We start from the raw sequence: 27,360 nt of genomic DNA, 5'->3' as shown, positions 1-27,360 counted from the left end.
TGTGTTGTATTTGTTTTTTAAAATTTCTTTTCTCTTTCAAAGTAAATATTATTTTATTGCTTAATTTTATGCTCCTAATTTTGTACTTTTTTTCCTTAAAGAGTTCTCTCTAAATTGTATAAGCTTCAGTTCCCACAAAATCTGGATCTATTCCTGGCTCCACCGTCATTTTCTGTGTGATCTTGTGCAAGTCGTTCCTCTGTCCTGAACCCATTCCCTCTCGTGTAAAATGGGGGTGACTATCTGGACAGTGGAGGCCTCGGAAAGCCTTGTGGTCTTAATGCAGTTCTGAAACCATTACTGGAGGAAGTTGCCCCGCCAGAGGAAAATTAGAGCGGAACAGAAAGACAGGCAAAGCCGTAAGAGACAAGAAATAACGGCGAGCAATGAACCCACTAAAACTTAAATCTACATAACCAGAAATAATGCAGTTGTTGCAAACTCTAATATCATTTGTGAAAAAGGGTTTTTGTAATAGAAGAGACATTATGCAAGAGCAAATGTAATAATACGCAGTCTCTATAATTCCAGATTATTTCTGTGAAGCCTGGGAAACTGGAGGAAGGCCTCTTCCTTTGGAAAAGCATCGAAATTCCTGGCATTGATAAGGACAGGCTCAGATACAGGCTAAACATTTAAAGGCATCAATCAGTAGAAAAGAAAGGGTAGTAGAACTTCCCTGTACACCCCTCTTCTTTCAGCCTCAAACCCCCGCTCAGAGCAAGCGCCGGGCCTGCCGCCCTCCCCACCCAGCTCCCGATGGGCATCTGCTTCTCCCCCGCCCCCAGCCCAGGGCTCTGGAGGTCGTCGCCGATGGCCCTGTCTCCTGAACGGCAGGGCCTGGCCAGGTGGGGTACCTGCCAGGTGGGGTGTGGGGTGGCAACAGAATGTCCTGGGAACAGATCAGGAAATTCTCTTCCCCTCCCAGGGAAATAACGAGGCTGGATAGGGTGGGGTGTAAAATAAGACAAGGTCTGATGGACGTAGAAAACGATGGTGCTGCTCAGAATCCAGTGGTACCCAGACGTGCTCACTGCGCAGAGCTGAGCATCGCCGCGCCGGGAATTACAGGCCCCAGCCAGCCCTTACACCAGCCCAGAGCACCGGATGTCACCGATCCAGACACGACCTGGGCGACACAGACTCAGCCACAGGAAGTGACTGGGGACGTTAGGATGCTGTCCACAAAAGAGGTTGCAGTGACTTTGCTGGCACTCAGTCAGATGCGTGAAATCGTGGCAAGGCGTAGGTGCCGGCGAGTGCGTGCTGATGTGCAGTGGGTCTCTGAAGCTAGAAAATGACATGTGCGTGGGGGCTGGTCTCCCTCCTCAGGCCAGGACCCCTAAAGGCAGGGATGAGGCCTCCGCCCCACAGCATGGCTCCCTGAGAGCAGGGGCTGGACGGCCCGAGCCCAGAGACTGGGTCTCCCCGCTCAGTCAAGTCTCCTGGTGGGCAGGGCCGCTTGAGGACGGGCTGGAGCGCCAAGAGCTGGGCGTCCTGCGGCTCAGGCCACTTGGCGGCCCCCAGCGGGCAACCCGCGGAATCCAGTTCAGGGCTCTGCCTCCAGGGGGCGCCCGAGGGACACTTCTCGACAGAGGCTGCCTGGGAGTGGGGTTGGGAGGGAGTGTGGGTTCGTCCTGACCACACCGATGGCCACAGTGGGAACAATCCTGAATGCTGGGATGTCCATTGCCACCTTACGGAAGAGGTGGCCGAGGCTCAGAGAGGGTGAGCTAGGTCAGCGGCCGAGCCAGCCTGGGGCCTTTGTGGAGGGACAGCCTGGCCCACCACGGTCCACTGCCCTATCCCAGGGCCCCGGGGAGAGATGTGCAGCCCTTCCTGCTCAGGAAATCCTGGTCCCCAGTCAGCCTGTCCGGGTGGAGAAGTTATGGGGGAGACCCTCTTCCTCGGAACTGGTCAACACAGCAAGTCCCCAAATAATGCCGTGGTTCTGATGAGCAAATGAAAGCCCAGAGAGGGTCAACGACTTGCCTCAAGTCACACAGCAGGTTCGTGGAGGAGCCATAGTTGGAACACAGGGGCTCTTGACACCTTGTCTGGGGGAGGAGCCTAGAGGGGGTCTGTGCTGTGGCTGTCAGTCTTGGTCAGGGTGGGCCCTAGGACAGCTCACACTTTGGACTCCTTGGGCTTTTTCTCTGGCCCTGACACTAACTGCTGCTGCTCTTGGCCAAGGCTGGGTGGTGGTGTCTTGGTCCCTGCCTCTTTGTCCTGCTGCCTCAGGATGGCCAAAACCAAGGCGAAGCAGGCCAGGGAGCCCGTCTTGAAGAAGAACTGGATGCCGAGGAACCTGGGGGAAAGAGCAAAAGAACCTTGTGCACCTGCCAGGGCAGGGCTCAGGCGGGGAGGGGCCAGCAGCCATGGCCGTGGTGCATGTGGAGACTTGACGCCTTGGGGTAGGAAGCCTCCAGCCCCGGGGTAGAGGATGCTGTCCCCGTGGCTGTGGCTGGGAAGACAGGTGGACCCCTGGAGTGGACCCTCGTGGGAGCCCTTAGTTGGGACGAGAGCCAAGATGCTGCAGAAGGAGCCGGGCAGGGGGGCAGAGGCCTGTCCACCCCCTGCCTGTCGTCCCACCATGCCCTGCCTCTCCCTGGATGCTTTCCAAGGACTCCCAGGGCCTGGTGATCAGTCTTGGCTCTCCCCAAAGATTCCCTCTCCCCTATTTTTTTACCTCATCAAGGCTCTCGTGTGACTTTGCCTCCATTGAGAAGCTGTCTGCCCCCGGGAGCCTCCTTGGAGTTGGAAGTGACCAGCCCCGGCTGACAAACCTCCCCGCACCAGCGGCCTCTCTGCCCTCGGGTTCCTTTGAGCTCCCCATTGTACAGAGGGAAAGACTGAGCCCAGAGACGGGGCGAGGGTGGGCGGCAGGGCCAGGACTGGGATCCCGGAAGGGGCTTTGCGCTACGCCCCGGATTCTCCCCCAGACCCAACTGTGAACAACACGTGGTTCCAGAACAGACTCTGTTCAGACAGGGAGGCCCAGTTCGCCAGTGAGCTGTGACCTTGGCTGCGACTTTACCTCTCGCCCCCGCAGCTGTAAAGGCAGGAGGCGGCGTCTCCTGCCAGCCCGGGAGCGCGTCCGTCACGCAGCAGGTGGACGGAAACGACCCCCCCTCCCCTGTGGGCCGGGCTCCGGGCGCCTCTCCGGGCCCCTCCCCACAGCCCCCCCAGCCCCGCCCGGGCCTCACCGCTTCCGGAGCAGGTCGTGGTCATAGTAGCGGCACACCGCGCGCTGCCCGCAGCTCTGCGCCCAGTGCACGCACGTGGTGTCGATGGCGCTGCCGTGGACCACGGGGCTGGGCATCCAGGCTGGGGGGCGACACGGAGCATTGCCACCCCCACCCCCAGCACCAGGAGACCCGGCAGGGACGGGACCGCTCAGGACGTCGTCGACCCTCCAGCCCACCCCTCACCCCGGTGCCAGGTGCGGCCTCCCCCGCGGGGCTGCCTGGCCTCTGCTTGCCCCGGTACCTGCACCAGGTCCATCACCCCACGGGCCCGTGAGCCCTGAGGGCAGGGCCTGGGTCCTGCTCATCCCTGCGCCCCCTGGGCCTGGCCCACAGTGGGTGTCTGGACCGCCCCAAAACAACCACCAGCGGTCCCCCGCAGGCTTTTTACCCAGAACTCTCAGGATCATGAATTGGATTCCCACTGCCAAAGCCTTGTCTTCTTTCTTCACTCCCCTGACAAGCAAGGACATTGGCCACATGAGGTTGGAGAAGGTTCCAACCCCTGAGGAGCAGCAATCAAAGTTCCCTTTCGACCTGAAGGCCCGGCCTGGGGGCTCAGGCCTTGCCCCCCATCTTCCTTCAGCCTGCAGCGCCTGGTCCCCGGGTGCCAGGGACCAGTGACCACCAGGGTGCTGTTGTGCCCACGCTGTGGCCCCGGTCCCTCTCTCCCCTTAGCTGCTGGCCCTGCCACGCTCTCCCCCGCCTCCTAAGCGAGGCAGGCCCTGGAGCCAGGACTGCCAGACACTCCTTCCCGCTCGCCCAGCCCTGCCATGCCTCAGCCTGGGGTGCCCGCAATGGCTGGCCTTCACGGAGCGTGCCTGTGGCTCGGCCATCCTCCGTCACAGCCCTCGTGCCACCCCTGGGAGGCAGGGATGCCATTAGCCCCCTTCACGGATGAGGAGGCTGAGGCTCAGACCGGTCGAGGGAGGTAGCCAAGGCCCCGCGGCCAGCAGCGGGCAGGGCCAGGATTCGGGGCCAGACCCGCGTCCTCGCCCTTCTTAACCGGGCTGCCCCCTGCGGCTTCTGATTCCTGCACTTCCTCTCTGGGGCCAGCCTGCTTTATGCAGCCGCGTGTCCGCTGATATTTGCGAGGGACTCCATCCCCTTCTAATTCTCCTGAAAGGAGGTAGGGAATAAAACTATCCCAGTATAATGAAAACCTGAAATTCTCTTGCTCTGAGGTCCCCTTATCCTTTGGCCTCAGGCGACAGTTTCTTGGGCCCAGCAGGCATCATCCTCAGGACAAGGACCAGAAATGGCCGAGAGTGAGTGACCCAGCGTGCTTGCTGACTTGATGGGGCGTTTTAGGGAGGCACTGCCTCACCAGGTGAAGTCCTCTCGCTGTGACAGGGAGGCCAGGGCCGGCCCTCCAGGTGTAGCCTCCTCTCCCCCGGGGCAGGCAGGGGCCTGGGCTCTGAGCTGGGTGTCAGTACCATCCCACTCAACACCTGCTGTGTGACCGGGGGCCAGCTCCTGAATTCTCAGAGCCTCACTTTGCTGCCAGCTCAGCAGGAGCATGGACACAGGCCTGGGAGGGCCTGGCCTCTTGCGGGGGCCCAGGACGCCTGAGTGGCCCCCTCCGCAGATTCCCCGCTCAGTATTCCTCGTCCTGCCCGTGGACAAGGACCTCCGGCTGTCACCCACCCTGGCCTGCCTGGGCTGAGCGCTCACCGTAGGATGAGCATGAAGGAGGGCGTGTGGGTGACACTGGCCAGTGCCGCTGCCAGGCTGACCAGCACCACGAAGGGCAGCACCAGGTGGCTGCAGGCTGAGTCACAGGAGCCCGCCGGCACGGGGCCGCCCCCCGCCACGCAGCTGCAGTTGGTGTAGAAGACCTGGAGGGGGACGGGGAGGGAGAAGAGTTTTCAGGAACCTCCAAGGGCAAGCAGCTGGCCAAGGGCCTGAGGCCCGGGCAGGCTGGGACAGGCCCAAGGGCCCCCAGCCAGCTGGGGCAGAGCCAGCGGGACTCCTGGCCTTCTGACCCCACGGCGCGTTCGCACGGCTTAAGGAATCCAGCAGGGGCCTGGATACAGGCTGTGTGGGCCCAAATTGCGCTGAGCGTGGGCTGGGACTGTGGGAGTCTGGAAGAGTATCTCACACACACACACATACACACACACACGCAAGTTCCTGACTGTCCGAGAAACCAAAGCAACAAGGAATGCTTTGGGGAAAGGAACTCAGAGGTTTTCCAGACCCTTCCCACTTTACTGAGATCTTCAAGCATGCTGGACTCTGGAGAGGACATATAAACACATGATGGAGAGATGCAGAGAGAGTCAAAGAAGGCTTCAGCAAAAAAGGGTGTTGGATTTGGGTTTTAAGGTATGAATAGGAGTTTGCCAAGAGGAAAAATGGGAGGAGCAGAGGCAGGGTGGTAGGCAAGGCACAGTGGCGTGAAAGAACCCAGCTTAGTTGTCCTTCTACATGGAGCAGAGGGCTTGCAAGAAAGAGAGAGGGAAGGGGGGTGGAGAGATGTGCTGTGGCTAGATTGTGAAGAGCCTTGACGCTAAAGAGGAACATGGATTGCTGTTTCCAGAAGCAGGGTGGGCCAGATGCCCTGCCAATCATCCTGCTGACAGCAGCTTAAAATGCAGGGTAAAGGATTGAAAACACTGTCCTGAATGCAGCCCTGAAGGTAAAAATACTCAGGTCTAGCACTGAGTGAGGCAGGAATCCAAGGGAGTGAGTAAAGTTGTGAAACAAGTTTTTGCCTCGAGGACATTTGCAGAACCTGGTATAACTGGAGTGTAGTTTTGGATTTAGGGGTGGGTGGGTGGAGGGCTACAGGGCCAGAGAACAATCCTAACTCCTTCCCACGGGGAAAAAGTCTACTAGGAGCCCGCAGACATCTGAACTACGAATGTAAGGCTCCCCTAGGGATAAATGGCAGCCCCCTTTCCAAACTGCAAGGAAACCACCGCCCCCTCCCCTGGGCCGGGCCCGGCTGGGCTGTGGGTGTGCTGGACGGCCCTGAGTGCATGCCCCAGGCGGCCTCAAAGCCTCAGCCCCGGAGATTTTCAGAAGTGGGCTGGACTAGCAGGGCGCTCTGGTGCCTGCCAGGAGCACAGCTGAGCAGGAAGCCTGGGCTGTCCTCCCTGCCGAGCAGCTCCTCCACCAGCGAGGCCTTCCTGCTGCCCGGGGTTGGGGGCTGGGGCAGGGTCAGATCCCATCAGCTCTCCAGAGGCTGGGGAGCCCCGAGGTGGATGCAGAGAGCCCTGGAAGGATCTTAGGTGTTGAGAATTTAAAAAAAGAAAAAGAGAACCATACTGTGGTAAAATATATGAACATCAAATTTGTCATTTTACCTATTTTTCAGTGTACAATTCAGTGGCATTAATTGAATTCACCATTTTGTGCAAAGATCACCTCTATTTCCAAAACTTTTTCATCACCCCCCATCAGAAGCTCTGGACCCCTGCAGCAATAACTCCCCATTCCTCCCCTCATCCAGGCCCCTGGCAACGGCTTGTCTACACTCCGCCTCTGTGAATTTGTTCTAGATATTCCATGTAAGTGGAATCATACAACATTTGTCCTTTGGCGTCTGGCTTCTTTGACTTAGCATAATGTCTTCAAGGTCCCTCCATTGTTGCAGCAGCTATCGGAACTTCATTCCTTTTTACGGCTGAATGGTATTCATTATATAGAAATACCACATTTAATTTATCCCTCTGCGGAAGGACTTTCAGCTTGGGAGAGGCAAGAGCTGATATTGCAAAGGCCACTGTAGCGGCTGTGGGGGGGGAGGGGCTGGCTGGGGAGGGGCCAGCAGGGAGAGGGGGCGGGGCGGGGGCGGGGTTGGAGAAAGGGGTTCTGATTTGAGAGAGGTTTCCAAGGTGGAATTGGGGAAAGGCAGGAGAGAGAGGCAGTGGCAACGTCTAGGAGTCAAGCCTGCACCCCTGGGTGCTTGCCCTGCCAAGCTGCTGCGTGTGCCCGGCCGCCCCCACACCCCCCTGGTACGGCAGGAGCAGGACCTTGGGCTGCCCTCTGCTGTCTGAGCACCCCCCTGGGCTGGAGACACAGTGGAGGGGCAGGTGAGGGGAGAAATGTGACCGGGCAAGGTCCTGCTTTTCTGAGAGGTAGAAGGTGGCTGGGATGGACGGAAAGGCCGGAGACCGTGGGGAGGCAGGGGGTGAGTGGCACTGCGCTGGGTGCCGATGGGACCCGTCCCCACGCCAAGCTCACAGCCAGCCAGGGGGCAGACACGGGTGGTGGTTTGAAGCTGTGTGCACCCAGAAGCACGTGCTCTTAACGCCAGGCCACTCCTGTGGCCATGAACCCGTGGTAAGTAGGAGCTTTCGAGGAGGCCGCTGCCTGCACCGGGACCCACGGCAATCAGGGTGGGTCTTAATCCTGCTCCTGGATTTAAGGATGGGGAAACCGAGGCAGAGGAGTTCACTAATTTTCCAAAGGAAAGGCAGAAGGGGGATTGGAAGGACCTCAGCCCTCAGGGGCCCTCTCGGGAGTCACTGACTCCGCAGGGATCCTGCCCCACCCGCCGGGCCTTTGGAAGGGCTCTGGAGAGTTCCAGCGCAGGGGCAGTGAGCAGTAGGGGGCTGAAGGGGGGGACTGCAGCTATTCCACGTGCAGACAGTGTACACAGCCAGCGCCTGGGTGGCGCCTGGGGCACATCCTCAGGCAGCTCAGCAGGTCAGCCGGTGATTGGCTCTGAGGAGCCCCTGGGCTCAGATGCTCACTCCCCACACACCTGGTCACAGGTGACAGGGCGGAGAGGGAGGCGCTGGCCTCACACCCGACACCTGCGCACACACACTTTACTACAGCTTTCGGGCTTAAGAAAGGTGGGTGTGGCCTCCCTTTCCATTTAGGGAGGAGAAAGGGGAGGGGAGCCAGATGCTCTTGGCCGCCTTTCCTAGGAGTCATGGGTTAAACTGCACTCCTTTCCCTCCCGGGAGCTCCCTGAGGGTGGGCCCAGGGCTCTGTCTTCAGGCCCCAGCCCAGGCCTGGCCAGGGGAGGGGCTCAGTGGGTTTGTTGACTGCCTGCCTGACCTACTTGTCTCCTGTCCTGCCCTCTGCTCACCTGCTGTATGCACACACTAGGACCTCAAGCACAGGTGAACACAGGTCCAACCCCGTCAGTCCTCTTCGCAAGACCTGTCCATGGCTCCCCGTCGATCTCGGATAAAGTCGCCGCTCTTGGCCTGGCATTCAGTGCCTTTCCTTATCTGGGCCTCGCTTTCCTCCATGAGCCCTTAGGCGTCTGCCCCAATAAGTTCCTTGCAGTTTCGTGAAACCCCATGTTTTCTGTGCCTCCAGCTCTCTGCTTACGCTGCTGCGCCTGCCTGCACGGCCCGCCGTCCCCGTCCTAGCTTACCTACTCACCCGCGAAGATCCACTCAAGTGCCACCTCCCCGGGAAGCCTTCTGGGAGCCCCCTGGTGGGATCTATCTCCTCCCATCCTTGTGTGTAAGTCACAGGGACCACGTCTCACGCCTGTCAGCACCCTTGGACTTGCTGTGAGTCACCGCCTTTTGTGTCTTCCCTGCATGGACAGCTGGGGGCCCGGATCTGCCTCAGGCCTAGCCCCTGGGCCCTGGCACGTGGCTGGGCTCACGCTGGCAGTGAAAGCTTACAGACAGAGTGCTTTCCATCTGCCGACAGAAGGGGAGACAGACAGACAGGAGGAGGGCGGAGACAGGGCGGGGACTCCGGAGGCAGAGGGAGTGCCAGGCGGAGACAGAGGGCAGAGCCCTCCAGAGGTGGAGGGCATGCCAGGCAGTACAGACAGGGGAGGCAGAGGCTGGCAGAGGCCGGACTCACCAGGCTGCTGTCCGGAGCCTCCCGGACCACCCGGCCAGTGCAGCCGGCGTGGCAGGGCGTGACGTACTCCACATGGGTGCTAGGGTCGCAGACGGGGTTAAAGCCATCCGATGAGCAGGAGCAGGGCTCCATGCAGCCTGGAAACAGCCCGGGCCCAGGCAGGCCGCTGCTGGGAGAGAAGGCTGGTGGGCGCTTGGCCTGGCTTTCCCGCCCTCAGTCCTCCAGCCCGCTGCCCTCCCGCCAGAGCCAGGGCCTGCCATTTCAGCCCTGCCTCCCTTCCTGGTGTGTGGTGAGCTCCTTGCAGAGCGGGTGCGTGAGCAGATGCAAGGGCCCGAGGCTGCGGGGAAGCCTCCATGGGAGGAGCGGGGAGGGAGTTGGCCAGAAACTGCCAAGACCCCTCCAAGTCCCAAGATTCTAGAGTCCTGGAACTTCTGCAAAAATCTCTTCTCCTCGTGATGCATACAACATATTCCCAAATAGTTAGAAAATCCATAAATAAGAAGATAGATTGATGCATAGACAGAATGAGATAGCCACTGTGGCAAGATGTTGAAATTGGTGGATCTGGGTATGGGGGAGGCATATGATGAGATTCTCTGTATAGGTTTTGTCACTGTCCTCTAAGTGAAATTATTTCAAAATGAAAAGTTGAAAGAAAAAAAACCTCTGCTCCTCAATGATCCTTCCATAAGGAACATCCCAGAATTTAGTGTCAGATGAAACGTGACTTTCTTGGAGGAGCTGAAGTGCCTCCTTTTCTCAGAAAATTAGAGCTCTGAGTGCGGGATCCATCAGGAGCCCTGCCTGGCCGTGAGATCTCTGCGCATTCCTGCCTCTCTCCGGGCCTCAGTTTCCCCATCAGCTCAGTGGGGCTCCCCTCCTGCAGCCTCATGACCGCTGTTCTCACTCCTGCTACTCCGCTCCCTGGGCCCAGGGCAGGTTAGCCCCACCTGCCTCCCACCTGAGGCTTGCCCCCAGCTCCCATGGGCACCCCTGCTCTGGGCTGCCACTTGTTCCTGCCAGGGCAGGGAGTGGGGGCAGAAGGCCAGAAGGGGCAGGCCACCTGGGAGGGGACCAGCAGGAGCGCCCTTGGACTTGCAGCTAGGAGGGAGCACAGCAAGCCTCCCAGGGGGCAGAGGCCGGAGAGGCGGATGCTCTCTCGGGGTGACCAGGTGGCCAGGCTGCAGGGGGGGCCGGAGGGCAGAGCTGAGAGTGGTCTGGGCTCGAGGTCAGTGCGGGGCAGAGGCCCAGGCCAAGCGGGGAGCTGGGCAAGGCAAGCGACATCTCAGTTCCCTGGAGCAGGCAGCAGGGGCCAGGGAAGCTGTGGGTGGGCCGAGTGGAGACGGCCAGAGTTGGGGGTGGGGGGACTCCGGGCCAAGGTGCACCCCACTGCCTGCCTGCCTCAGGTGGGGCTGTGTGTCGGGGTGGGGAGGAGGATCGTTGGCCAGCACGGTCCTCTCCTTCTCCCCGCCCAGCAGGGCCCGTGTGTCCGGCACTGTCTTGGCGCCTCTCTGGAGGGAGCGAGAGCAGGCCGGCCCTGCCTGAGCTGAGGGCCTATCGGGAGGTCGGGTGGGGGGGCTGTGCCCAAAGCTGGCACCTGGGCGGAGGGCGGAGGTGCCAAGGGAGAGTCGGGGGCAGAGGAAGTTGGGGAATTCTAGCTAAGTGTTGGGCCAGTCTAAGCCTGGAGCAGTTCCCAGGGAAAATGAAATCATTCTGGAAAAGAGGCATGACTGTACCTTCCAACATCTTCTCCAAGACATCCTAGCTAGCTCCTGGGGGTGGGGTAGGGGGCGAGGGAGGCCCTGGGAGGGGGCGAGGCAGGAGGGCGAGGCTAGTGCTGCAGCAGACTTGAGCAGAGCATTCTGGAGTCTTAGGATCACCAAACAGCAGAGTTTTAACTCCTCAACTCTAGGAACCAAGAACCTCGGGGGCCTTCAGTCCAGCCGCTTCCCGTGGGCAAGCCGCCTCTGCCGCCTGCCACACAGGGGCCATCCCATCTCCCCCCACCTGCACATCACCCCCCAGAATGGAGAGCTTCCTTTTCTCTGCCTGGGAGCAAAATCCATCCTCAGGCTAAGCTAAGCCTCTTGCGGTGCACCCTCTGCCCACTTTGGCGGGGCCCACAGAGCTAGGCCACCCTGGTGAGGGTGCCATCACGGAGAGGGGTGGCTGCCCTGTCGCCGCCTCCAGCCTCTCCCCAGATCTGAGCCTCCCTGCACCCAGTTCCATCCCTGGCCCTGTTAGGGGTGCACTGGTGCCCTCACTGGGGCCTCCAAGAACGTCCCACTGCCTGCCCTTGGGCCAAGGGAGCCACTCTTGTACGAGGGCCTGGGAGGGGGCAGCGCTGAGGGGTGCGGCGAGGTATTGGTGGGGGTCCATCGACTCGGCCTCTGTCTGGGTCACTTCCTTCTCCTGGCCTGCCCTCCCCAGGCTCACACGCCCACGCTCGAGCACACACTCACCCAGGCTGGGGGCCGATGCCAGCGATCCGAGGGCTAGAGCAGCCGATGAAGAAGAGGGGCAGGCTGAGAAGCAGGCAGGACAGCGAGCCCAGCAGGCAGAGGGCGCTGCAGCGCCTGGAGCCCAGGCGGAGGCGCTTGACCAGCACGCCCCCCACCACGATGCCCACGATGGCCAGCGGGATGGTGAGGCAGCCGATGAGCAGGTTGGCGAAGGAGGCCGTGACGGAAAACTGGCGCTCCAGGAACTTGGGCAGGAAGGTGGCCGTGCCCGCCGCCATGGACGACAGGCACACCTGGGCCAGCACCACCAGCAGGAAGATGGGGTGGCGCAGGGTCCGCAGCAGCACCCTGGGGAACACTGACGGGGCGAGAGGGCAGGAGGGTGGAGAGGGCTGGCTGGGTGGGCAGGCCGGCCTCGCGGCGCAGTTTGGGTCCCATCCTCTCCCATTCAATCTGTTTCTTCTCAGTCAGGTCTATTGCGCTGCATTCCAGGCCTTTTCCTTTAATTCTGCTGGATTCCTTTCCATCCCACCGGACCCCACCCCACCCCACCCCATCCTATCCCATCCCATTTAATTCTATTGCATTCAATTCAATACCTTTATACTTGGCTCCATTCAATTCTATACCATTTTTGAAATTCTATTTCTTACCATTCCATTGACTTCTGATCCTTTTCACTCAGTCCTACTCCATGCCATCTTATTTCATTCTATTTCACTTATCCCACATCATTTCATTTCTTCCATTCCCTTCATCCATCCCGTTTTTGTTTTCAGGCAGCCCATTCTATCCCGTCCTGCTACAGCCCTTTCCAAGCCCTTTTTCTTCTCTTCTGTGTCCTCGGCGCAGGCCCAGGCGTGGAACTGGATAGATGAGAGCTTGTCGTGCTCTCGCTCCCCTCCTCCCTGCTCCTCATTTTGCTCCTGGTGGGGTGGCCAGCAGCCTGGGCAGTGCTCCCCGTGCTCCAGGCTGATCACTTCCCACCAACCCCTTCAAGGTTTGGCTCAATCTTCTCTCCTCCAGAAAGCTTCTCTGATGGCTCCGGTCTTACCAGACGCCCTCCTGCCTTACTTACTTGGCCCTCAAGCAGGCAGTGTCCCCCTTGCTGGGCAACCGCCCCTGGGGTGTGTTCTCCCTCTTCCCACCCCAGGCTACGGGGCACAACTTTTGTAGGTACAAGTCCTTGTTGAGTGCCCCAGGTGAACGGAGCCCGTTGTCCTCTAATCCGTTTGCTTGGGCTGAGCAGTGAGGGGGGAGTGTGGGCTGGCCACTGCCCCCTCGTTCTTCACATATCTATCTAGCACACACACCTGGGTGCCTAGTCTGTGCCAGCCCTGAACTGGGTACCTTGGTCACAGGAATGAGTCCCTCTAGGTCCCATTCCTCAGAGCTCACGTACTGATGGTGGAACCAGATCTGGAGACGCCCACGTTACAGCACGAGGATAAAGACCATGACCATAAACTGTAAAGCTGACCCTGACACTCTCCTGCTCAAAACATTCCATAGCTCCCTGATGACCAGGCTCAGTCCCCTTGGCCTGGCCTTCAAGCCTCTGTCTGCTCTAGCCCCTTCCCTCACTGAAGCCTCGTTCGTGTGCCTTTTCCTTTGCTCTGGACACTCTGAGTTCCTTGAATGACCCAGGACTTCCAGCCAAAGATCTTTGTACATGATGTTCCCTCTGCCCAGTGACACTTCCCTTCTCGCCTTCTTCCACTTTTGACTCATCCTTCAGAGTTCAGCTTAAATGTCACTTCTCTAGGAAGCCTGCCCCCCCCCCACTGCCCCCTCCACTTGCCTCTTCTAACACATGCCGCGTGTGAGATGGCCTGCTCAGAACTGGGCTTCTCCACTGGCCTGTGCATTCTGGGAGGGCAGGCAATGTGGCTCTCCTGTTCCCTGTTCTATCCCAGCTCCTATCTTACTGCCTGGCACGTGGTAGGTATTCAGTCAAATTCTCTGGGATGGATTGACAGAATTGAGCGACAGCACAGTAAATCCAGAGGGCTGTGGGTCAGAGGAGGCGCTCACCCTGTCTGGAGGGCCAGGGAGCTCCCTAGAGGACAGGATACTCGAGCCTTAGAGCACAGGACAGTCTGGCAGCTAAAGCAGGCGAGCAAAGAGATCGGGAGGAGAGTGCCGCTTTGGAGTCAGGGAGAGCTGGATTTTGAAGCCTTTCTCTGCCACTTACTAGGGGTGTGGCCTCGGGCAGTTTGTTCCCTGTCTCTGACCTTCTCTTTCATCCTGTTTTGTAGAATGAGAGAGGCTCTCCACCCTCACATGGCCACGGGGACTAACTGCGTTAACCCGTGCATAGCTTAGCGCAGTGCCCAGTGTACAGCACAGAGGCCTGGACGACCACCAGGCACCCAAGGAACTGAAAGTAATCACGCCGCGCTTGCGTGTGGAAGAGGGAGAGCAAGACTGAGGGGTCAGCAGGAACCAGGGCATGATGGGCTCAGACGCCCAGGGAACCAGGAGAGGGTTTTAAGCAGGGGCCAGGTAACTTTGCCAGATTTGCCAACCAAGGAGACGCTGGCTCGTGTTGTCCAAGTGCTCCCAGGAAAGGCTCCCCATCTCATGTTGAATGAAAGCCAAAGTCACCACCATGACACACAAAGCCCTGCTCGGCCTCCGTGTGGCCTCAGACCACTCTGATCTCCCGGCTCATTCAGCTTCCACCACAATCCTACCACACAACTACTGCCTCAGGGCCTTTGCACTTCCTTGCTATAACCTTTGCCTGGGAAGCTCTTCCTCCAGATAGCCACAGGGTCACTCTTCAAGTCTTTACTCAAATGTCACCTCCTCAGGGGGCCATTCCTGAGAGTCACGTGGCCTCCCGTGACCTCCCTGTCCTGTTATGTTTCTCCGTAGCACTTTAGGTAACATACTGTGCATTTTACTCATTTAGCCTAAATGAACGTAAACTTCATTTAGGGCAAGGATTTTTGTCTGTTTTGCTCACTGCTGTCTCTCCAGAGCCTGGGACATAGTGGGCACTCATTACATATTTGTGGAATGAATGAATGAATGGACGTACAGACTACTATGTGATCGACAAGAAAATGTCTAGGGCAAAATTTAAGGTTCCAGAGAGGCTTAGCACCAGAGGTTTCCTGGCGGAGGTAGGACTGACCTGGGACCTGCAGACTGGAAGGCTCTAGAGAAGTGGCGAGCAGAGGCAAAGATTTTTAGCAGGGGCAGAGGCGTGGAGACAGGGATAGGTGTGGCTGCTGTGGTGCTGATGACCCCTTGGGTCCCCTGCTGTGGCGCTGATGACCCCTCCGGGCCCCTGCGAGCTCCTAAGCCCCTGCCCCACCCGCAGGCTGCCCTCACCGGGACTCTGTTAAACTAAAGGGTGCAGCGCATCGGGTAAGTCCCTGTCCCTCTGGGCTTTAGTGCTCTTGTTGGTAAGGACAGCCAGAGTGAAGTCCAAGGATGCTTTCTGCTCCAATGTGGGCGTCTCTCTCTCCACTAACAACAAAAGAGGAAGAGATGTGGTTTTGCTTGCAGTAGCAAGATTGAAGTCCGACAGAAGGTGTGGGCGGAGCGGGAGGCCTTTCTAAGAAGGCCTTTATCAGAGCAGGAAGCCACCCTCCAGGCGGGGCTGGCAGCGAGAGATGGCCACAGGGCCTGCTGGGCAGGGGGTGGGTGGCCCCTTCCAGTCCCGCTGCAGCAGGACCAGAGCCTCTGTCATGGGAGAAGATTTCTGTCTGTCCTCAGAGCGTGGCCAAGCCATCTGGTTCCCCAAAACCCCCCAGCTGGGCCAGGAGCTGTTTCCCTGGGAGCCAGAAAATAAAAACAAACAGTCCAGGCAGGAGGTGGGGGCTGGGACTGGAAGTCCCCCTCCTTTCCCTCCCGGGCCTGCCTCCTGGCCACGCAGGCAGGGCATCCAGCCAGCATTGGGGTGGGGAAGTAGAACGCCCGGCCCTCGCCCAGGTAGCTGCTCTGGCCTCTGCCTCCCGATGAGCTGCCCTGGCAGAGCATCTGATGTCCTCTATGAGCTACAGGATTTTAACCTGGAGTTGGCTCCAGTTACACAGGCACAGTCCAGAGATGGGCAGGACTGGCCCAAGGTCATCCAAGCCAGAGAGGCCAGGGGAGGGCCAGGATCTGCCCAGGGTCTCCTGACAGGGGCCATTTCCTCTGCTCTCCCTCATCCCCATTCCTATGCCTCTCTGGCCACCTGACTCCAGAAGATTCCATCTTACTAACTGGTCCCCTCTTCTAGCTATTCTCCGATGCTAATCTCTGCAGTGTGTTTTATACCCGTCCTCCATCTCTCCTTAGCACCCAGAGCCTGTCTCCAGAACAGATGGAAAATTCCTGGAAGGCAGGGACAATGCTTTTCACTTAGACAGAGACAGCGGAAGGGGACCTCCAGGGTTCCCCTTAGACGGGAGCCTCCCTTATCTCGGGCACAGTATCTCCTCCATCAGACAGGTCAGGTCCTCCTTCACCTCGGAGCCTGTGTCTCCCCCATCAGACAGGGCCTTCCTCCAGCTCAGAGGCCAGGTATCTTCCCCCAGTTAGGACAGGTCCTCCCTCAGTTTAGAGACCATGCTTTGTTTTTGTTTTTTCCCCCCATTAGTCAAGGGCCTCTCTTAGCTCAGGGACAATGTCACCTTCCCCAGATGGACACCTCCTCCAGTTCAGGGACTGTTCTCCACTGGACCAGGCAGGCTCTCCCTCCATTCAGAGACTCTGCCTCTGCAGCTCAGGGACTGTTTCCCCCATTAGACAGATGCCTCCTGAGCTCAGGGGTCTAGGCTCCTCCAGCTGCAGGACCACAGCTCCTCCTCCCTCTGCCACCCTCTGCCCCATGGTTACAGGCATCAGGGCCAAGCCTCAGGGTCAGACCAGACCCTCTGGAGTGCAGCAGAATCCCAGAAGCCATTGGACTATGAGCCACAGGGCCTGCCTCAGTCTCCTATGTGCTCTTGTAGCTAAAACCACCAGAGACTATTTGGCCCAGGACACCTACTCCAGGATCCAGTTTCAGCAACTGGCCCCAGCTTCCCCCTGGGCAGGAGCCAAAGCAGTGATTAATAATCTCCTCCATGGTGCAGCGTGCCGAGGCCTTCCAGCAGCTGGGGGGCCTGAGGTCAGGGAACCCAAACCCCTGTCTCCAGGCCCAGCTCCACAGAGTCCAGGCCCTCCGTTTCCCTGGGGATGCTGGAGAGCCCGAGGTTGAATTACTGGGATCCCAACACCACATCTTGGAAAGCTCTTCCTAAGAACGGGGCCTGATTCCTTTGTTGCACAAGTCCTTGGTGAGAAGTTGAGCAAACCCTGTGATTATCACCCTCTTAAACCACAGGCAGCTCAATTTACTGTCCTGGGAATGGTTAGAATAATAACGGTAGGGTAGGAGTGATAATTGAAATAATAATTGTACCTTATGTAAGTACAGATTTTTTAATAAATGGAAAGGGTTTTCCATTTATCATCCCTTTTGACTCTTACAATTGTCCTTGAGAGAGGCAGAGCAAGAATTATTGATCCAATCTATCAGATGAGGATATGCAGGTTAAGGAAGAAAAGTAATGTCTCAAAGATTGTATATTGGTCAGTGTTAGGGGCAGGGTTCAAGTCCAGGTCTTCTGACTTGCTGTCCAGTGCCTGATGGCAGGCCCTCAAGCAGTGTTGGCCAGACGAGAATCTTTAGAAAGGATGGCTTAATCACATCATGTACCCAGGTTACTGACTGAGCGTTCATAGTCTCAGGATCAGAGCTGCAGGGACCTTAGATCACGGGCCCACCCCTCACTGTACAGATGGGAAGACCCTGGAGCAAAGACCCAAGACTAAGGCCCAGGTCTCTGGACTTCAGCCTAGAGCTTCCTCCATCAATGCCACAGGCAGGGAACTTAACCAAGACTTACTGAGGGCCTCCTGTTGGCAGGAGGGTGGGAAGAGAAGAGGAGTCGCAGATGAGCCAGCAGAGGCCCTGACCTCTAGGAAGTCAGGCAAGTACAAAGCACAGACAGGAGTTGATACAGAGGCCCAGAAGAGGGAGGGAAGTAGCCTTGGAAGAAGGAGTGGCACTTGAGCTTGACCTAGAGGGACAGGAAAGATTTTGATAGATAGCAACAAAAAATGTTCCAGGAGGAGCAAAGACTCACAAAGAATGTACAGGTGCTGATGAGGAGGGTGTCGGTGTGGAAGACGAATCAAGAAAGGCAGGGAGCAGTTGGATCCTGCCTAGCTTCAAAAGCCTCCTGGCCTGTCTGCCCTAGCACGGCCTGGAGCTCACTCACCTTTGATGAACTGGATCACACTCAGGTCAGGTGCAATCTGGGCTAGTCCATCCCGCTTCTCTGCGGACCCCAGAGCAGGGTTCTTCTCAGAGGGGGTGTCCTCACCCTGGGAAGACATACACCCAGGCGGTAGGTTGAATGCCAAAGATCCTGCTCAGAGAAGGCTGTGAACTAGGGAGGGAGCCCTAGGAGGGGAGAAGGTGGGGGCTGTCACTTCATTAGGAGTAATGGTGACCAGCAGTGATCTAGTCAGGAAGTTCCTGGCCTTTAGGAGCTCAACAGAGTTTTTGGTAAAAAAAAAAAAAAAAAAAAGAATGAAATTCCAGTAGCTGAATAGTGACACAACCATCACCAGAGTACACCGCTGATGATCGTCACCATCATTAGTGTCATAATAATCACCAACGTTACCCTATAAATGACCACCATAACCACTACCATCATCGTTATCACTATTCCCATCCCTTTAAACATCAAGTCCATTAACATCACCAGCTCATTATCAATAGGGCCATCAGTATCCCTGAATACCGCGATGACCAATATTGTCATTACCATTATCATCACCTCTGTCACGGTCACCACCACCAGGACCATCACTAGCATAATCATTATCATCACAGTCACCTGAAACTTCAGGATCGCCAAGGTCATCATGACTGTCAGCATCATAAAGATCATCTCACTGTCTCTATTACCACTGTTATCGCTACCATTGCCTCCACCAACATCAGCGTCACCATTATCTCCATCATCATCATCATCATCAATGCCATCACCACCACTACCATCAATTCACCAGGTCCATCATCACCACCACCACTGCCACCTACATTATCTCCACTACCAAGGAGGTCATTATCAATGATGTCACCTTCACCACCACTGCCCATGCCACCTATCCAAATGACCACCATCACTCAGTGTTACTCTCACCATCATTAAAATCTTCACCACAACCACTGTGATAAAGCAACGCAGTCATGAACACACTGCTATCTTCAGGCACCAGTGGCTGTTATCACCTCGAGAGTCATCGTGAGCAGGAGGCCTCCAGTGATTGGTGTCTGACATGAGGTTGGGGTGATTTGAGCCTACAGCTCATCCTGTTCTACACTATCTACTGTGGCAGGAGGGGAGTGGGGAAGAAAAGAGACAACAGTCCCCTCTCCTCCCCTTGGAGGAGTCAGGCCACAGCCAGAAGATGTGTTCAGCTCTGGGACCCACACTGAGAGGAAGGCGTGGACAACCTGGAGTGGGTGCAGATGCCCTACGTGCATCCTGAAGGAGAGGTCTTTTTTCTTGGGGAAGAGAAGACTTGGGAGGGGGGTGGGAGAATGACGTAATCTTGATCTTCTGATGGTCCAAAAGAAGAAGGAAATAATGATCCATAATGGTTAGTGTATACTAAACACTTCCTACATGGTAGGCAAGGTTCAAGGACTTTGGTGCATTAAATCACAGTTGAAACCTCGGAACCTTCTGAAGTTGTGTGATGGTTAGGCTAATGCGTCAACTCAGTCAGGTAATTGTGCCCAGTTCTTTGGTCAAGCAAGCACTGGGCTAACTGTAATACAAGGGCATTTATGGACTTTGTTACCATTGACTTTACTGCAGTGGTAAATCATAGATAGCTGGTTATAATTACATCAATCAGGGAGATTGCCATCAGCAATGAGTGACGATTTATCCAATCAGTTGAATACCTTAAAAGGGGAAGTGATTCCAGCATTGAGTGAGAATTTCCCAGCTTGTCTTTGGACAGCCAATATCTACCAGAACTCATCAAGAACCTTCACTGGACCTTCAGTGGAGCCCCTGGTTGCAGCCTGCCTGCAGAACCTGGACTTGTGCATCCCCACGGCCACGTGAGACTCTGATAAAATCTCTTACTATGTACAGGTTATCTCTTGTTGATTCTGTTTCCCTAGAGAACCCTGACTAATACAAGTAGGTACCATTAAAATCTCTATTTTTCCTATGATAAAACTGAGACACAGAAGGCACTAAAAAAATAACTTGCTCCAGGTGACACAACCAGTAAGTGGTCCTGCTAGGATCTGCACCCAGACGACGTGACTGCAGAGTCAGTGCACCTAGCTGGTGTACCCTGCGGTGAGGAGGGGCCCAAGGCAGGCTGAGTACCCGGGGTATTCTACCTGCACTGCCTCTAATACAAAAACCCTCGGAGACAGGTACTATTACCGTGCACATTTTTTAGATGAGAAACTGGAAACTAAGTCTTGAAGAAGTTGCTACTTGCATGGAGTCATTTGTATATAAGAGATGAAGTGGAATCTGATTAATACATTTTCTATGCAACCCAAGATCAGAATTAGGAGCAACAAGTTCCAGGGAGGAAGACTTAAGACCAGTGTAAAGAGCAATTTGGTAGAGGCTGTCCTGGGAAGAAGTGAGTTCCCCAAAACTAGGAGCATGCAAGCAGAGGTTGGCCCTTCTGGTCAGAGATGCTATATGCCCTGGTGGAGGGAAGGTTAGGCTGCAGAGTTCATCTGGGGTGCTCTGGTCCTGCCTCTTCCCTAGGGGTCTGACACTTCTTTCCTCTCATTTTCATAGGGAGTCTCATGAGGGAAATGCTGGGTTTTCCCACAACTCAGAGCCTCCAGGCCCGCCCCCACCTAGGGGGAGTCTGACATCCTGTTCCAAGCTCCCCTGCCCTCACTCCCTGTGGTGGCTGCCCAACACTGGCCTCACCGCAGCAGGAAAATTCATTCGAATATTAATTTGCGTGTGTCTGTTCCCTTGGGGGTTTTCCTTTCTCTCTTCTTTCATTCTAGGAGGAAGCAGGCTCTGGGTTTTGTGGCCTCAGGTTCGTGCAGAAAGCAGGGTTCAGCTGCAAGATTTTCCTTCCTAACTTTTGTTTCCAAAGCCCGAGTGCACTGGGAAGATGAAGCTGAGTGTCGTGAGGAGCGAGGGCAGCCTCCAAGGATGACGGAAGAGAAGGGGCTCCCACCTACAACTAACACTTCAAAATGGAGCGGGGCAGGGACCGAGAAGTCTGTGGCTTCCACGAGCAGCAGGGGGCCACATACAAGGCAGCAGTGGCCCTCCGAGGGGCAGGCTGCAGGCTGACTTGGGAGGCTGGGCCCACGCTGCCAGCCACAACAGGACCCCTGTGCCCCAAGCATGATAGGGGGACCACGTGGCCCCCACGGTGGCCAGGGTTTGCTGGCGCTGACGCCTCCTGGCAGGGCTGGGACTTCCCTGGTACCTGGGCACCAGGCAAGACCTCAGGGCCTTTGCCTCATCTTGGTGGGGCGAGCCTGGAAAAGGCTGGGGTTGAATTTCTTGCTGATCTGGCAGGAGGGGCATTCAGAGTAGAAGTTAAACTGACTTGTTAAGAAAATGAAAAAACATCTACTTTATGCCCACTTAGGTCCCAGTCAAGCTTCGTGTAATGCCCGTCTCCCCTGCTGGACTCTGAGCTCTGGAAGAGCACAGATGGTGCTTTATCCTCGCTCTGAAACCCCCTGGCATGTGGTGGGTACCCAATAAATATCTATGAAAAGAGTGAGTCCAAGAGATGGCTCCAACAGGCAGCGCTGCAGGCAACGCCAGGCTCTTGGAAGACAAATGAGTACATTTAAGGGAGGTGCTATTGTGCTAATGGTTCAGAAAGAGGCAGAGGGTCTGTACTGGATACTCTGGGGTCTAGCGGAACTGAGATTCCAGGACCTGCCAGGCCATTGGTATGTCGCCTGCACATCCACGACCGTGCTCCATCCCCCTTGGGACCTGCCAAGGAAGAAGTCTCATGCTCTTTTTCACACGAGGACACACGCTCTAGGATTAGGTAACTTGTCCAACATTATTCATCTAGAGATTTGCGCTCAACTGCCTGAGTAGAAAACTCACGCTTTATCCACTAAACCCTGTAAGCCCAGAAGCCCTGGGGCAGGGCCTACAGAATTAAAGGCAACTTTGTGGTATGCTCATCCAGGGACCAGAAATCCCCCCTTTTAAGCCTTGTTTCTTTGGGTGAGGCAGATTGGGTCTATTATTCATTTAAACTATATAACTTCATCGTCTCACATGGTAGCCACCAGCCACATGTGGCCACTGAGCACTTGCAATATGGCTGGTCTCATTTGATATGTCAGCATAAGATACATGCCACATTTCAAAGCCTTTGTTTGGGGACAGCAGATAAAATATCTCATTATTTTTTCTATTTATTATATGTTAAAGTGAGAATATTCTGGATATATCGGGTTAAATAAAATATATGATTAAAGTTAATTTCTTTTTACTTTTTAACGTGGTTTCTAGAACATATAGAATTCCAAATGTGGCTCACATTATCTCTCTTCTGGGCCGTCCTCCCTTGAAGAGAATTAGTAGACTTCCTTGCATCTTTCTCAGTCCTAGCCAAGCAATGGGGAGAGTGGTCTGGGAGGGACATTAGAGCATGGTGGGAGGGTCCTGGATAGCTGGGGGTGGTGGTGCTAGGAGTGGGGTGCTGCCTCAGGAAGGGAAGTAGGACAGGCTGGGGATAGACGGACAGCATCCCAGGGACAGGGGCAGACGCGGTCTTTGGAGACGGGCAGAATCTGTGCTTGCCCGGGGATCCTCGTCCTCTTGGGAGGAGTAAAATCAGCCAAGCCAATTCCATCTGCTCTCACATGTACAACCCGGTAAAGTCGACACTGCACTTTCACATCCACCACATCATTTAATCCCCACCACAGACTGGCTCAGGGATTATTACTGCACAGCTTTACAGAAGAGGAAACTGAGGTCAAGAAAGGGAAGTGCCTCCCCCGGAGTTTTCAGCAGAGCCAGCTCTCGAACTCAGGTCCTTTAGCGCCCCTGTGTCAGTCCTGTCTGTCTGAAAAGGGCATGGGATTTGGAGACAGGAGAGGAGGGACTGGTCTCCAGGGACCCGAGCAGTCAATTTGAGACTTTGGATAGACAGGAAGGGGGCAGCTGTGGGACACAGAGGCAGAGTATGAGCAAGAGTAGGTGGTGAGGACTCTGTCATATGGGGGAGTCGGGGAGACCCCAACCTGGCTACAGCCACTAGGCTCATGGGGGCAGGAGATGACTGGAGCTAGAACTGGGCAGTTGTGAAGGCCAGGCTCGGGGGTGTGGGCTTTATCCTGGGGGTGCCGGGAGCACTGCCTCTCCCTGGTCCCTCATGTTTTCCACAGGTTTCTGCCTCTCTCTTCCCTAATCTGTTTTGGGGACTCCTGACTAATTGTGGACTCCAGAAACAGGAAACATCATGCCACTGCTCAGAGCAGGGCTTAGGGCATGACCCAGCTGGGCTGCGGTTTGCCCAGATCAGCAGGCAACTGGTTATTGGGAACTGGTTAGTTTCCCTTCCAGGGCCAGTGCTGACTGCTGCAAGCCTGCAGGGCCACGCAGAGCCCCGAGGTCCAGGGCATGGAAGGCCCTGCTGTCTGCTGAGCCCCCCAGGGATCCAGGAGCTCTCCTCAGAGGAAACTGGTTCCCAGCGGGCTCTGTCCCAAGGCTGTGACTGCACAAGCTGACTCTGAGTGAGCGCTGTGGAACTCTCTGCAGCCCTCAGCTTCCATCACGTCACCACCGGAAGCAGCCCCAGGATGCAGTGATCTGTTACACATCTGTCCCTCCCGGAGCGAGGGGTTTCTAGCAGGATGCCTGGAGATTTGAGCTTCTTGGAGAACAAGACTTTCCTGTAATGAGATGCATGCAACTAGCCATACCTCTCGTTTCCCTTTGCCTACTGGAAATCTCAGAACCTCAGATGAGGCTCAACTGTATCACCCGAATCGATCTTTATGGTCTGTGAATCTGTTTTTCTCTTAGATTCTGTTAGCCTTTTGTGTGTATCTATGTTTTCTCCCTACTCCCTATTCTTCAATTATTTATTTATTTATTTTAGCAGAGGTTCCAGGAATGGGTCTTGCTGGATTTGAATCCCAGCTGTACCATTTCCTAGCCCTGTGACCCTGTCCAGGTTATTGGATCTCTCTGTGACTCAGTTTCCTAGGTTGTAAACATGGCAGTAATGACTGTCCCTACTTCTTAGGTGGCTTACGAGGGTTAACTGAAATTATCGACCCGAAGGGCTTAGAACAGGGCGGGGAACAGAGCCCTGGATTGCCGAGAATGGGGGAGGACACTGGAGGGCTCCCAGCTGGCTGGGAGGGGCTAGAGGCAGGCCTGCAAGGGAGAGGCACTGGGCGCAAGGAAGCCTGCGTCACCTCAGAACTCGCAGAGGCTGCAGAGAGGGACACGAAGGCCCAGGGAACGGGCAGCCTCCCAGCGGGCAGAGCTCAGAGGCCAGCCCCACGTCTTCCCACTCTTCCCGCCCCATCCCTGACTATTCTCCCAAAGTACGTTAAGGTCAACAACTGGGAGACAATGGATTTTATTGACTCACAGTCCCTTCGGCCAAAAGTGTAGCCATTTAGAAACATGAATTTGGAGAATTACAGACCACTTGAGGCTTAGAATCTTAGAATAATAGAACTCAAGAATCGAGATCCTCCAACTATTAGAGGCATCGAGCTTTAAAACCACACAATCTAGAACCCCAGTTTCACAGAGATATCCTAGAAATAACAGGTACATATAATTCTGGAAAACATGAACCAGAGGGAAGATCACAGAGTGCAATGGTGCTCAGAGGCTGGGCAGGGACAGGGGTTCTTGGTAGAGGAGAACTGTGTGCCAGGAAGTAGCTAGCTGGGCCTCTCCCTGCCGCTGGCCCAGGGCCAAGGACAGGTCCTCAGAACCATCTGAGAGCCCTGGAGGGCACAGGTGGGCTGCTGGCTGAACGGGGTCTCCCCCACCACACATGGGCCAGGTAACCTGCCAGGAAGCTCCCAAGAGACCACCTTTACTCCATGGGCTCTGCATGACCATCTGCCAGGAGTCTGGGACCTGACGGTACCTTTGAGACAGGTCCATTGTACAGATGGAGAGACTGAGACCTAGAGAGAGGCGAGGACCTGCCTGGGGTCACTGCTAGGCCTGGCCCCAAGATCCCAGGCAGAGACCTCATAGTCACGCCATGGGAGAAAGCGGAGTTGTCGGTCATCCCCTGCCTCTGGGCACCTGGCCTTCCTTCACCACCTCGGAGCTCCTTGAGGCTGGGGCTGTGGGGTTTGCCCCTTTGTTCTCCTGGGAAAATGCTCACGTACTATTCCAGAGACAGGGAACCCTCTAGAGCAGACAACATGGAATCTAGCAGAGCTGGCAGATCTTGTCTGGTCTAGTGCCCATCGTATAGGCAGGGAAACTGAGGCCAGAGATTAGATTATGCACCATCCCCTCCTGGGTAACTTTAAACATTGCGTTTACTTCTAGGAGGCTATGTGGGGGGACTGGGGAGCAGAGCACTGACCCTGGGATGGGATGCTTGAAGAGGTTTCAAAGAAATAGCTCAGCTTTCCTTTCTCCCCCTGCTCATTCCCTCTCCCACGTGCGCTTTCTGGACGCCGGTTTCCCCTGAGCAGGCCCTTCTCCCCGGCCCGCCCACCTTCCCGTCAGCCGTGGCTTTCGGCTGCCTCCAGGAGGCGGAGGAGCAATTCCTCCCACATCAATATTTATTGCCTGAGAGAGGCTGGAAGCAGATCGTCATGTTCTCAGCTTTCGGTTCTTTTTTAAGAACCTCTCACCCCTTCCCTCCTCGCTCCCCATCCCCAATATGCTGACAGAATGAATCTAAACAGCCAGACAGGTTCACAGCCAGGAAGCCAGGGTTTCAAGGCACCACAGAGGCATGGCCCTTAAATCAGAACCTCAGAATCAGCAGCTTCGGCCCAAGGAATGAGGCCTTCTCAGAATCCAAAGTGCACAGATTATAGCTCAGCATCTTACACGACAGACCAGAATGGGGAAGTGGCTTGCCCATGGTCACACAGCTGATGTGTGGCAAGACTCCCGCCCCCAAAGCTCTTGCTTCTTTCATCTATTCAAAAGTCAAGATTACCCTAATGCTCAATGGACTGTTCTCTCATCAAATTTAGGACCCAACTCGGAGATTTTCAGTAACCAGTAGGCCCTTCCTCTACGATCACCTCTATTTCCAAGAACTCTTCCCCAAGTTCAAGGAATTCTATACCATCCAAATTTTGTCCTGAGCTAGGCAGACCTGCGAAGGGTCATCTGTGGTTCCGAACTTGGTCTTCCCTGAAAGTGGTCCCTCCCAAGCAGGTGTTTTCCCAGGCCTCTGAGCCAGCTACGCCCAATCCCAGCAACCGCCCAGCCCTCCACTGTCTCTCGGGCGTCCCAAGGCAGAGCAGCACCCAAGACCGCACAGTCCACCTAAGGGCAGCTTCGGGACCCGTTCCTGTCCCCAGTGCACTGGTGCAGCTGCTGACAGCTCCTGTCCAGACGAACGCAATAACTGCTTCATCTTCCCTTACACCCCGCCTCAGCCTCCACACCCCGCCTCAGCCTCCACACACCGCCTCGGCCTCCACACACCACCTCGGCCTCCACACCCCGCCTCGGCCTCCACACACCGCCTCGGCCTCCACACCCCGCCTCGGCCTCCACACACCGCCTCGGCCTCCACACCCCGCCTCGGCCTCCACACACCGCCTCGGCCTCCACACACCGCCTCGGCCTCCACACCCCGCCTCGGCCTCCACACACTACCTCGGCCTCCACACCCCACCTCGGCCTCCACACACCGCCTCGGCCTCCATACACCGCCTCGGCCTCCACACACCGCCTCGGCCTCCACACACCACCTCGGCCTCCACACATCACCTCGGCCTCCACACCCCACCTCGGCCTCCATACACCACCTCGGCCTCCACACACCACCTCGGCCTCCACACACTACCTCAGCCTCCACACATCACCTCAGCCTCTCTTCACACAATGCCTTTCTCCCCTGCAATCCTTTCTCTGCCCAGCATTGGGTAAGTGAGCCAAGGCCTTCCCTATTCTGCCCTTGCTGGCTCCTCTAACATAATTTTTCTTTGGCACCTGCCATGGACACGCCGTTTGCTCCAGCCCACCAGCAGAGGGGGCCGAGGTTCAGGAGGGCACAGGTCTGGGAGTCAGACTTGGGCTTAAATCCCAGCTTTTCTAGGCAGAGCCGTTTTTAGCTCTTGTTAGGCCCAAACTCTCTTCCTCTAAGAAGGAGGCCGTATTTCACAGGACAGCAAACATACTCAAATGCACCAACCTGCCACATTAAGTCAAATTCTTCTTACTGCAAAATATTTGATGGATTTTATAGATTGTCCCTTTGGAATTGAAATAGCTTGGCAACAAGTAGCATAATTTATGTTTGTCTGTGATTTCTCAACCATCATCATTCATATTTGAGAAAAGAGAAGATATCTAATCTGCAGATTTCCAAACTGTAATGAAATGTGTATGCTTGTTAAATAAAAATTAATGAAGTTGACCTTAATGGTATGTGATTAAACTTTTAAAAGTGCTTCTAAGTGGATTGTACAATCATGGGACTGTATGACACAGGGAATCCAGTGGTAGAAGATGGACTGTGGTTAACAGAACAAATCTGAGAATGCTCTCTCATGAATTATAACAAATACACAGGGTGTTAATAATCGGGTGGGTTTGGGGAAAATACACCAAACGGGCTATAGTTAGTCAATAATATTTTGA

General features: G+C 55.8%; 1 protein-coding gene across 5 annotated transcripts in view; it reads right to left on the bottom strand.

Annotated features, from left to right (window-relative positions):
- Positions 1-426: 426 nt before the first annotated feature.
- Positions 427-27,360, bottom strand: part of SLCO2B1 (solute carrier organic anion transporter family member 2B1) — a 55,079-nt gene continuing 28,145 nt past the window's right edge. For 3 of the 5 annotated variants that reach the window (XM_058305953.1, XM_071218269.1, XM_071218268.1), the window contains 7 exons: positions 17,761-17,866; positions 11,495-11,852; positions 9,033-9,198; positions 4,920-5,083; positions 3,637-3,701; positions 3,207-3,327; positions 427-2,308 (listed from right to left, as the gene is read on the bottom strand). In XM_058305953.1, the coding sequence (XP_058161936.1) occupies positions 2,128-2,308; positions 3,207-3,327; positions 3,637-3,701; positions 4,920-5,083; positions 9,033-9,198; positions 11,495-11,852; positions 17,761-17,866 (1,161 nt within the window). In that variant the 3' untranslated portion in view covers positions 427-2,127. Of the gene's footprint in view, positions 2,309-3,206; positions 3,328-3,636; positions 3,702-4,919; positions 5,084-9,032; positions 9,202-11,494; positions 11,853-17,760; positions 17,867-27,360 lie in introns of all 5 variants that reach the window. The other 2 variants (XM_071218267.1, XM_058305955.2) reach the window with 1 other exon arrangement.

The sequence above is a fragment of the Dasypus novemcinctus genome, chromosome 10 (genome assembly GCF_030445035.2).
Source record: "Dasypus novemcinctus isolate mDasNov1 chromosome 10, mDasNov1.1.hap2, whole genome shotgun sequence".
In the NCBI taxonomy this organism is placed as follows: domain Eukaryota; kingdom Metazoa; phylum Chordata; class Mammalia; order Cingulata; family Dasypodidae; genus Dasypus; species Dasypus novemcinctus.
The sequence above is the reverse complement of the archived record's forward strand: the minus strand, read 5'-3'. Positions and strand labels throughout refer to the sequence as shown.